The sequence below is a fragment of the Prosopis cineraria genome, unplaced genomic scaffold (assembly GCF_029017545.1).
Source record: "Prosopis cineraria cultivar Desert tree isolate PC_DT_omini unplaced genomic scaffold, ASM2901754v1 PC14, whole genome shotgun sequence".
In the NCBI taxonomy this organism is placed as follows: domain Eukaryota; kingdom Viridiplantae; phylum Streptophyta; class Magnoliopsida; order Fabales; family Fabaceae; genus Prosopis; species Prosopis cineraria.
This window is the reverse complement of record NW_026555345.1, coordinates 9,330,676-9,342,363: the sequence shown is the minus strand read 5'-3', so window position 1 is coordinate 9,342,363 and position 11,688 is coordinate 9,330,676. Positions and strand designations below refer to the sequence as shown.

At 32.6% G+C, this 11,688-nt stretch overlaps 1 protein-coding gene and 1 long non-coding RNA gene across 2 annotated transcripts; one reads left to right on the top strand and one right to left on the bottom strand.

Moving 5' to 3' along the window:
- Positions 1 to 862: 862 nt before the first annotated feature.
- LOC129293846 (uncharacterized) lies at positions 863 to 1,713 on the bottom strand. Its single transcript, XR_008589230.1, has 2 exons — positions 1,352 to 1,713; positions 863 to 1,057 (listed from the first exon to the last, which is right to left on the bottom strand). It is a non-coding gene; the product is annotated as an uncharacterized LOC129293846 (long non-coding RNA).
- A 2,859-nt stretch (positions 1,714 to 4,572) lies between these two features.
- Positions 4,573 to 10,326, top strand: LOC129292678 (small nuclear ribonucleoprotein SmD1a-like). The gene is made up of 5 exons (XM_054930277.1): positions 4,573 to 4,686; positions 5,478 to 5,586; positions 5,707 to 5,783; positions 9,753 to 9,944; positions 10,059 to 10,326. Exons 2-5 carry the CDS (start codon positions 5,573 to 5,575, stop codon positions 10,118 to 10,120), a joined length of 345 nt encoding a protein of 114 aa, XP_054786252.1. The 5' UTR covers positions 4,573 to 4,686; positions 5,478 to 5,572; the 3' UTR covers positions 10,121 to 10,326.
- The last annotated feature ends 1,362 nt before the right edge of the window (positions 10,327 to 11,688 follow it).

Sequence of the window (11,688 nt, the reverse complement as noted above, 5' to 3'; positions counted from 1 at the left end):
ATTTTTTATATTTATAATTCAGTTATACGCTGACCGCATAAGGGCATTTTTATCAATTTGTTTTCCCTCATAATTTCATGTTTCAGTGTTTTTTTTTCCCCTTCCATGGTCGTGAAATAATGATAGCATTAACCGCTTACAGAACAGAGTATGACATTGATAATAATATATTTGATTCATTAACTCAAGGATTTACGTGAAGTTTAATAAAAAGTTGTGGGAAAGTGTTCTTACCAAAAAAAAAAAAATGATAGGCAGAGGAAAAGAAAAGAGAATATGTCAGAAATATATTTGGTCAATAAGAAAAGAAAAAGAAATATATTCAGAAATAATTACAGTAAGTTTGGTAATTTACAAGCAAAATATGCCGTTTCCGCCAAAACCTCACCAAATCATACCATAAAAAAAGAGAAGGAATGTAATGCAGCTCCATGGAATAAATTGTCTAATGTCCAAATTGCCCCTAAGTTCAATTTACTTTGTGACCAATATCTTCTTGAGAGAATTATATTAAAATTTTATATAAAAAATTAATTATTATAAAGTGACAACTGAAATGTTCAATTATCAGTGAGCCTTGTAGTAATTAATTTTTTTACCTAAGGCTTAAATGTAAGTCTCTCATCTTTTTCTCAGGCATGTTATGGTGGGTTTTTATCATATATCTTTTCAATCTTATCATGTTTCTATTACACCAAACATAATATCACAAAAATATGTCTATCTTATTTCAGACAAACCAAACAAGATTACAAGTTATGTGTATTCTCATTCATATTCCCATGCCGATTTCTTTATTATTCATTCCATCAAATCAAATATACGATTGCGATAAGTTAACATGTAAGAATAGCTATATATCTAATTGTAGAAATACGTACTATGTGATATAAATCCTATAAAGGTTGTCTATACAAGGCCTCTCGATCACTAGAGTCATAAGGGACTACACTTGAACCTCACCATTTCTCAAATCTTGAACATGAGAAGAACATGAATACAGCTGAACCCAGAAAATGGTTTCTCCATTCAGAAATAACATCCTGAGTCACAAGTCCTAAAAAAAGAAAAAAAAAAATCCCCTTATCATTCACGTTCATCCAGGCAAACAAAATAACCAGAACATAAATCCAAACAGTTTGATAAGGAAGAAGAGGCCAAAATTTAGAAAAGAAAAGGAATTGAAAATAAAGACAATAAATATGCAAAAATGGAGATCTCACCCTCATTAGAAACACACAAGTAGGGTCGATGGGACATGGCGAGTTATTGGAGATGATGAATTTTAAATTTGAAAGGAGAAAAGTGTACCGGTGTGTTGGAAGACAGGGAAAAAAGTCGACCGATATACCTGAAAGAAGCAGCATGCATCATCGATCTTGCGGATGGTGACGAAATAGTTAGGACCATCGAGATCTTGGGAGGTTGATGAGAGGAAGGGAATTAACTGTCGAAGGATCGAACATTTTTAAGGCTTGGATGGTCGCTATGGGAGGAGGTTGATGAAAGCCTTGTTGTCCTCTTTCAAAAGCTTCTGCAACTCTTTCAGAAGCTTACACAACTTTGCTTGGCATATAGCTTTTTAGGGCTTTCTTGACAATTTAGAGCCGGTAATCTCAACCTGCCAACTCATCAAAAAGTCATGGTGGGCTAGTAAAAGTGAGGCTAATTTAGATGCGGGGTTGTTTTGGCACTCACCACATAACCTGAACAGCTCAACTCGTGGTGCTTTTTTTTTTATCCCCTATTTTAAAAATTTGTAATTCTCTTCTCTTCTTTGTCCTTGTCGCCTTCGACCGTCAATCCAAACCCGCACTCTCACTCCTCACAAACCTTCAGTCAGACATTAGTTGCCTTCTCATCCCTTAATTTCTTCTCTCAATCTTTCTCTCTCTCTCTCTCTCCATCTCCCGAAACTCTTCGATCTCTCTCTCTCTGTTTGTTTGTATGAGATACAATTTTGAACAATCGTGACCTCATTCGGCTTTGTTTGAAAAGTATGGAGTTCTTTATGACCACCACATTGGTGAAGTCTCAGCCTCTCCACAACACAACTTCTCCCTCCCTAATTTCTTGAAATGAGGCGACCAGAATCACGCTATCTTAATTCAAGTTAAAAAAGTGATGGATTTGTGACTAATTAAAAAAATATATATTTTCCAATGGGTTGGCAAAGAATCATTTATTTTAGTTTGAAACTGATGATAGCAACCTAAGAAGCACAGGTACAATACGATACGTAGATACGGCAATTTTTTAAAATTTTAAAATACAGGTACGACTATATAAATAATTAAATATTAAATATTTGAATGTTCAAAGATACAATTTCAAGATGTCTAATGCCATCATAAAATACAATACAATAAATAATTAAACACTATTAAGTGACAAAAGATAATTATTAACTTAAATTAATTCTAATATTCTCCATCTTCATTGATACCATTACTTTCTTTTATAAGTTCTCTCTTTAAAATTGTTTCATCTAGAGATAAACTTACAACTTCAAGATTTTCAGCATCATTTATTTCTTAACAATCTCCACTAGTATTTCACAATCTACTTTTTTCAATGGAATACTTCTCACTCTTTCTTGAAAGAAGACAAAGATTTGAATGAACAAAAACTAATTTCTTGCAATTTTAACATAAAGAGAGCTAATAAAAATTTAAAATAAATCAATGTTTAACTTAACAAAATAATCCATCCAAATAAAAAACATTAAATCAATAATTCAACATTAAATTGGGAAAACGGACGAAGTTGTCCTCTCACTTTAGCAATAAAACTAGTAAGCAATAACACCTAGCAGTAAGCCAGTAACTAGTAAGCAATAATACCAAGAAGTTCTCTCGGGTCAACATTAATAGAAATACCCAATCAATAACTAGTTCGGCATTCTTCTATCAAGATTATACTCAGAAAAATGCAAGAACAGCAAGAAGCAAAAGTTAAGGGAGAGTTTGCTTAGAGAAGAAGATGAAAAAGATGAACTTATGAGGTAGAGATGGCTATAAGTTTTGAAGAAGTCAAGCTCAAATGGCCGCGAGTTTTGAAGAAGCACCATTGAAGAAGGATGATGAGGCAATGAGTGACAGAGCGAAGCAAACGCGAGAAAGGGGACAACTCATCTTGGGAATCTTAGGGCATCCATTTTTTGGGGTTGGTAATGAGTAAAAAAAAGTGAACAGCATAAAGTTTCATATTTGCCTATTTCTAATTTGCGTTCGCCCATTTCAGCTAGCGTCCGCCCGTGTTTGCTAGAAATTGGGAAAATGGATGCTCCATTTTTGCGACCTTAATGCGTGTTCGTGTTGGATACGTATCCAACGCGGACAGGCCAGCCATTTTCACACACCCATGTTTTTGAGATAGCAACCATCTTCGAAACACTGAGGATTAAATAAAAGAAAGGGGGATGAGGTGAACGAAGTAATTAAAGCCACCCCTAATCACATTGTTAATTATTTTCACCAACCAAGGAAAAAACTAATTACATTTATTGCAAAAACATGGTGGATTTGTATACAAAAATAAGGAAAAGAGCTATGTTATTGGCAGTTAATCCACTCTTAGTAGGCTTGAGTTGGGAAAATACCAGCTCATTTATGAGTGGGTCTTCCCAACTCGCACCCACCAGCCCGAGACGGGTGAGCCAGCAACTAATTAGTTTGCCCATTTTGCTAGCTTTATCTGGTCATGGTTGCTGTCTTGAAGGCAACTCGGGTCCTTTGGTTCAAACCCCGATGAGAACATGAAAAGCTAATGACAATATCGTCCTGTTCATATTTAATTAATTATTTGTTTAGTTGCCGTGCTCACCCCAAGTAGATTTATTTAAAATTTGAATTTTGAAGAGTGTGTGTTGAGAGATGCAGCCTGCGTTCTTGAGGATACATCCATTGGAAATAGATCATTTAACCCACCAGAGTGAATATTGTTTTTGAGAGAATGACAAGAACTTTGTAAAAATATTAATTTTAAATTAAAAATTTTAATACTGAAATATGGTAGAAAAAGTATTGTAATTTAAAAACATCAATATTAAAAAAATTAATTTGATATTAATATTTTTATAAGGTCTTTATTTGTTATTCTTCCTATTTTTTCCACCAATCAAATGATGATATCTATGTGCTTTATATTCATTTTGATCAAACTTCCTTTCTTAACTAATCTTGATTCAAAATATAAATAATCTAAGACATATAAAAAATGCATCTTCATTTTATCTCTTGTATTTACTAATCTAAATATTTATGTAAATGTATTTTTTATTTATTATAAAATACATTGGTTATTAGGGCTATGGGTGAAAAATGAAAAAAATATATTTTTTTAAAAAAGAAGACTTTATTGATATGTGAATTTTTTTTTTAAATACTGATATTTTGAATGAGAGGGAATATAATATATTCAATTATATTTTCTTTTATTTTTATTATAAAATATTTTTAATCATTTTACGCAACTATATTAAATATTTTTATGTGACCCCCTCTTGTATTTTTTTTTTTTAAGTTATTGAAAAAAAGAAACCGACAAATGTTGATAAAAGAAAAAGAAATAAAAAAAATCCGCAAAAACTAGCACCTTCGTCTTTTCACATGCCCTAAACCATTCGCTGCCATTCCCGCGACCACTGGCCACTTCTCATCGGTGTCAAGCTTCCATCGGCCACCGGTAAGACCCGCTTCTTTTTCTTCGATTGCTATCTAAGCTTTATTGATGTTCGAAGAATGAGGTTTATGAGATAATTGCGAACCGGGGAGATTGATGAGAGAAACACAATAAAGAGAGATAACTTTTGAAAGAGTAAAGGCATTTTAGTTTGGGAGGGTAAATTCCTATTAGAATCTTACGCGAGGCTGTCAGGGATTCAGGCAAAGCACTCTCCTCCCCCTGTTCGTGTAAACATCTTTTTAGGTTCCTATCATGCTAATTTGTTCTGGAGTCTCGTAAACACTGGATATAAGCTTCTTTATGGGAAGGAGAGAGTATAATTGACGTTCTTAGCACTTTTTTCTATCTCTCTTTTGAATTCCCATACCTCAAGGCAGTAAATAATGCTCTGACTGGTTTGAGTTGTAATTAATTGAGGATCTTTTGTCTTCGATATCTTTGTACTTGAGAGAATTAAAAGAGTGATAACTGGCATAACATCGTAGGTTATACAAGAAGAATTCATTCTGGGGATGTTAACAAGAGGGAATTCCTTTTTCTGCTCAATTTGCTTTTCTGTTCACTTCTTCTCTAATTATTCACCAAAATTTAGTAGCAAATGGCTATTGCTAGTTAAATATAAACTTTAAATTTGATTTCTTCACTTAGGTCGTTTGTGATCACTGACAATGAAAATCTTCACGCCTCAGCAATCCTTTTACATTCTTATAACATACTGAAGTCCAAGCTATATGAGATTGCCCCTTACTTTATTTTTTGTCTCCTGAACCGTTCTTTGTTATCTTTCACAGAAAGAAAGAAAAAATATAGAAGGCAAGAAAGCAATCCTGATCTTCAGCTTTGCCGTGCTTCTAGCCGTAGGTCGTCTTAGCTTTATATACTTAAAATGAAGCTTGTCAGGTGATTCTCTATCGCTCTTTCTATCTTTTTTTCTTTTGTTGCTTTAGTAATGTTCTGTTCTGTTCTCTTACTCATTGTTTTTGGCCTACATATTAATATGAAATGCGAATGTTGGAGCAGGTTTCTAATGAAGCTCAACAATGAAACTGTTTCAATTGAGCTCAAGAATGGCACAGTTGTTCATGGCACCATTACAGGTTCTTTCTGTTCATCTTAACTCTTTTACTACTTTAATCAACTTTTGAAGTTGTTATTTCATTCATTGTTTTGTTAAACATGACTTTAAGCTGACTGTTTATTAGAAATATCTTTGTACTTCCATTGAATTACTATCTTTAATTTTGAGACCCTTAGCATGCACTTGTGACAGGTAGTAGGTAAAAGGTCCTAATGGGCATCCATGCTGTCTAGGCGTCTAGCAGCTTAGCTCAATATGATATTTAGTGGTTTAACTAGTAGTAAATATATTTCCTTTTTTATGGTATCTGTTAAGCATGTCTGGACCTTATAGTTTACACGCAATTGCTTACACATAGAACTATTAAATTTTGACTCAATTGTACATGTAGTGTCTGCTTATAAAAAAGTGGTAGCGTGCTTTAAATAATGGCCTATTTAAAGCAAAAGATTTGAGAGAATAGAGATGGCATTTCTGTATAATTGGAAAAAGGTTATGCAGGCAGCAAATAATGCAGCTAACGCTTAATTTTGCTGCTGAATCCTATCATTTAGGTGTTCTGTTTTGTTTGGTTCAACCCTTGATTTGACAACTAATCAAGTCTGTAATATCATGCACACTGGTGGAGCTATGTTCACTTTCCCCTCCTTGACTTTTTGAATTTGTATGCATATGATATTAAGTTTTGATGTTATGCCCCCATGTTTCTAAAAATGTTGAACGCATCGAAACTACCCATGTATTATATAATTTTTTTTATTTAACATTTTAAATTGAACCCACTTTATTTACATTGCATTGTGTATAAAAATATCTCAAAATTATTACTATTATTTCCTGTTTCCTTATGTTACCTTTTCTTTTTCCTTTTTCTATTTTCTCCCTACCTTCTTTTCTTTCTGTGTTTGAGCTTCCAAGGTGTGTCCCTTATGTATCCACTCTTCAACTTTTAGCTTCTTGAGATAATCTCTAATTTCAATAAGAAAGTTAATCTCAATTGGGTCACTTTGTTTTGAATGGTAAGTGGCTAATTCATCATAGTATTGGTTGTGCTACAATTATATTATCTGTTACTAGTGTCAATATAAATTTCAGCTTCTATCATTTTATTATTGTATATACTATAAAAGTGTTTTTTTAATGTTGCCTGAAATTTCTGAGGGCAAAATTAATATTAAAGCAGTAATTTTCATCTAGATCGCATGAATCTAATTTCCAGTAACTACAAATTGAGATAAGTTAAAAGAATTGCCATTACTTAGAAAATTGAGTTAAAATTTTAACTTATCACCCCCAATTATGGAAATAATACAAATAAGTGTATAACATTCAAACAAATGAGTCCCATGTCAATTTCATCTCTCCTAACTTGAGGTTCTGGCCATGGAAACCCCTCCCCCCACCCCGCCATCCCAATCAACACAGGCATATGTGAGTATGCCATTGAGATCAGCTGAGCTATTGATGACTCAGCTGCAGTTTTATTCAATGAAGAAAGAATACATATATAGGATGCTGAAGCTCTTTGCTGCCTCAAGGAGTCTGTCTAAGCTAGGTTAAATCTAATTAAATAATATATTGTCTAATAAATCAAACTGATAACAAAACGACCTCTTCTTACTAAATTTTCAGCTTTTGATGGACCATGTCCTCATTTTCAAGTTTCTAAATTGATTGCAATATTAACCCATGCTAGATGTGACTTTTTGTTTGCATTATTACTTGTTTAGTGATAGTCTTCAAAATGATGAAATGGTGCATTCATAGTGTGAGAATTTTAATCTTAGAAGAAGTTAGTGACGGAGTTATCTAAGTTTTTTTTGATATGTTAAAAATACTACTAATTCACCTCTTAATTACATACAATGTTGCGATGTTTTGAATGCTCAATCCTAGTATATAGAAATTATTTTTAATGGACAAATTTCTCAAGTAACTGCAATCAACTTGAAACTAAAAGCTCCTATTAAAATAGTTTAATGGATCACTTTTCAAAACATGTGGATTTAGAGGCAATGGTTAAAATACTAACTCATTAATGGAGGAAATTTTAGTGATACAACTATTACTATTTGGCAATCCAAGCATTATTAATCTTGTTTTAGAGAATACTTTTGCAAATGCTTCATATATTTCTCCTAGCATAAAAAAAAAAAGAGATCTTATTCGTCTTTGCTAGAAGGGTACATGCTATAATTTGTGAAGAAATTGGTGATTTTAAGTTCTATCTTTTATTGATGAATTGAGGGATGAGTCAGAAAGAGAAAGAGAACAAATGCCTATAGTTTTGAGATTTATAGACAAACATGGTTATATTAAAGGTTTTTTTTAATCTTGTTTATGCTTAAGATACATTAGTATTGATGAAGTTTTGATCTTGCTCATCACAATCGCAATGTTTAAGATCTTCTTGATCAAGGATATGATTGAACAAGCAATATGCATGGTGTATGGAATGGCTTATGGCTTGCAATCTTTATTTTTAAATGGTTATCTTTATGCATATTATATTCATTGTCTTGCTTATCATTTGCAACTAGGATTAGTTGTTGCAGTTAGAAAAATTAATCCATTCATCTTTTTTTGTCAAAGTGATCACTTATTGTCAATTATAGACGGTTTCTATAAAGTGACATGTTCCATTAAGAGTTGCTCAATTTACTTATATTACAAGTTAAATTGTTCACCATGAGGTTCAACCTCAGAGGTTGAAACAGGTAGTGGATGCATGTAAATAGGCTTTTTGTAACAAATTTGAGATATGGGATGAAGCTCACATTCAAAATGTATTTAAAGTTTTTACTAGTCAAATTTGTGCCTACTTGTGAAGTTTTATTTCTAGAAGAACTTTACAACTAAGATGTAGCTCCATACTGTGGACAAATTTAACTAATAAACTTTGAACACGTTTTATATATGAGCTCCATCTAATATTTTCAACTCACTGCGAAGGGCTTATTTAGTTGCATTCACCAGTATTTCAATCTCATTATTAGCAATCTAACTTGCAATATGAGTGAATTAAGCAACTCTTAGTTGCTTATAATGTTTTATGTTATAAACTATTATGCTATTAACAATCATTGTTAACTTTGGGAAATTTTTTTTTGAATTGGAATATTTTCTTTAGCTACAACAACTAATATCAGTTGCAAACGATGAGCAAGACAATGATAATATGCATAAGGATAATCTTTTAAAAATAAAGCTTGCAAACCATTTTATTCATTATGCATATTGCTTGTTCTATTATACCTTTGACAACAAAGGTTTTGAACGTTGAGATTGTGGTAAAAAGGAATAAGTTCTATTTTATTTTTTGATGTCAATAGTGATGCATCTGACACATGAATGAGATCAAAGAACCTTTCTTTAATTTAACTATCATTGTCGACAAATTATGAGACCATAGCTATTTGCTCTCTTCTTGACTCGTTCCTCAGTTTCATTCATTAATAATGAGGCACAACTTAGAATCACCAATCTCTTCAAAAATTACCATACCCTTCTAGTAAAAATGAACAAGATTTCTCTTTGACTACTTTGTATTATATATTGAGCATTTTCAAGAGTATTTTTTAAAGCAATGTTAGTAACACTTGGATTGCAAGATGCTAATAACTGTATCAACTCAATAAAGTTTCCTCTATTTAATGAGTTAGTATTTTCATCATTACCTCAAAAATGCTCTTATTTGAAAAGTGAGCTACTGAATTGCATTATGGAAATCTTGAGTCTCAAGTGGTTGTTTGTAGTAGCTTGATAATTTCATTCATGAAAAACCGTTTCTTTATGTTGGAATTGAGCCCTGAAAGCAGCGCAACTTTGTATATAATAAATATTGAGGTGAATGGAATGACAGCTGAAGGTCGTGAGTCATTTGTTTAAAATTAAATGAATTCTTATTGCCTCGTGGTTAATAGAGCAAATAATGGCATGGAGTTAAGAAGCCTTAATTATACTGATCCTTGGACTGCTTGTGTTACAGGTGTGGACATCAGTATGAACACTCATTTGAAAACAGTTAAACTAACTGTGAAAGGGAAAAATCCTGTGACTCTGGATCATCTCAGTGTAAGGGGTAACAACATCCGTTACTATATCCTCCCTGACAGCTTGAATCTGGAGACATTGCTTGTTGAAGAGACGCCAAGGATTAAGCCTAAGAAGCCAACTGCTGGTATGCATATAGTTCGACTGCAAAATTTTTGCATCCAGACTCTATTGGTTTTCTTGCTAACTGTTAATATAGTGGGTTCCTGTGTTAACTTTATTATATTGATTGCATTTCCAGGGAAGCCTTTGGGAAGGGGACGGGGACGTGGCCGTGGTCGTGGGCGCGGTCGCGGACGATGAACTGCAGTTATCACAATTTTTTGGCTTGTGGGTTGTATACCTCTATTGTCGGGAGAGTTTCTGGGGAACTTTTGGAACAGCCGAGTAGCATGTGACTCAGACGAGTTAGTCCGTTTTAGCTATTTTTCTGTCAAGTGCTATTAAGTTTGACCATATGACTCGTTTTACAGCTCAACACAATACAATTGCCTCTTAGAAAACAAAAATCATTTCACATTTTAATTATTTTATTTGAGAATTTTCTAAAAGAAAATACCCAAAGAATTTATAAATCTTTTGGAAAAACATATTTTTTGATCCTTGCACTTTGTTCGGGTTTTGTTATAAGTTTTTGCATTTTTTTTATGTTTTAGGTCTCTATACTTTAATTTTTCAGTGTTTTAAATTCTAAATGAACAAAATGAATGAAGTATAGGAATTTTGGATGAACGTAAAATATCGAAATGAAAGCTTAGGGACTCAAAATGCTGGAAAAAAAGTGCAAAGATCAATAGCAAAATATGAATTAAGTACAGGGATCAAAGTATGTTTTTCCAATTCTTTTCTAAACTTAGATTATCTTTTTTCCTCTTAATTAATGAATGAATGACGAATGGCCTTCTGGTTTTGCGACATGCGAGTTGTTTTGGTAAATGGGAGGTAGTGGGTTGTGAGACCTCAAGTTATTAGTATTTGTCTCTAAATTAAAAAATTGGATGGTTTCCCATTCATTCATTAGTTTTACTAACAAAATTATCAAACTGAATGACAACATGCCTGCTAGTACAGGATCTTTCGTTTATTGCTTTTCATCTAATTGTGCTACTGGAGTCTGTAGTGTTATTCTTTGTGGTCCCTTTAAGTTAATTATTTGAATTCATCTCGCCGTTCACGCACTCGTACTCTAGTTTGATAATTTCGCCATTAACATCAGCGTTTTTGGTCCTTTCTTGGTAATAACTATTAGGGATCTAGTACTGACTTCTAATTAGATTTTATGCAAAAACAAGGATGTGCCAAAGAGAAGTATTCATCGACCAAGATTAAGTTATAAAAGACACATGCTAATTTAAAAATGTTTAGTTACATAGTACTGCCTCGGATCTTAAATATGAAATGTTTTAACTATCAAAGTTTGTTACACGTTAGTATACATTATAATATAATTGATTTAAATATATATATATATATATATATAGTGGGAGGAGAATCTTATTAGATTTTTGTAATGGGGCCAGTGATGGCCTCTTTTACAAACGTGATCTTGATGCATATTATTTTAAAAAAAAATTTAAATAAAGTATACTAATAAGGAGACTTTGGTTTTTGTGTGAAAAAGAAGTGGTCACATCTTGAAAGTTAAAACTGCCGTGCGTCTCCAAAAGTGTTTGGGTCGGGACATATGTGGTGCTGATTGAAAGATGCCATTCTGGCGCAAAAGAAAACAACGAAAAAGATGACAATAAAGTGATTAAATAAGTTTGATATTATTTTATAATTATTATAACTTTTTATAAATAAAAATTTTCATAAGTTGAAGCAGGCTCATCAAAATTAGGCTATAATTTTATTATAATGTCAAGTATTTT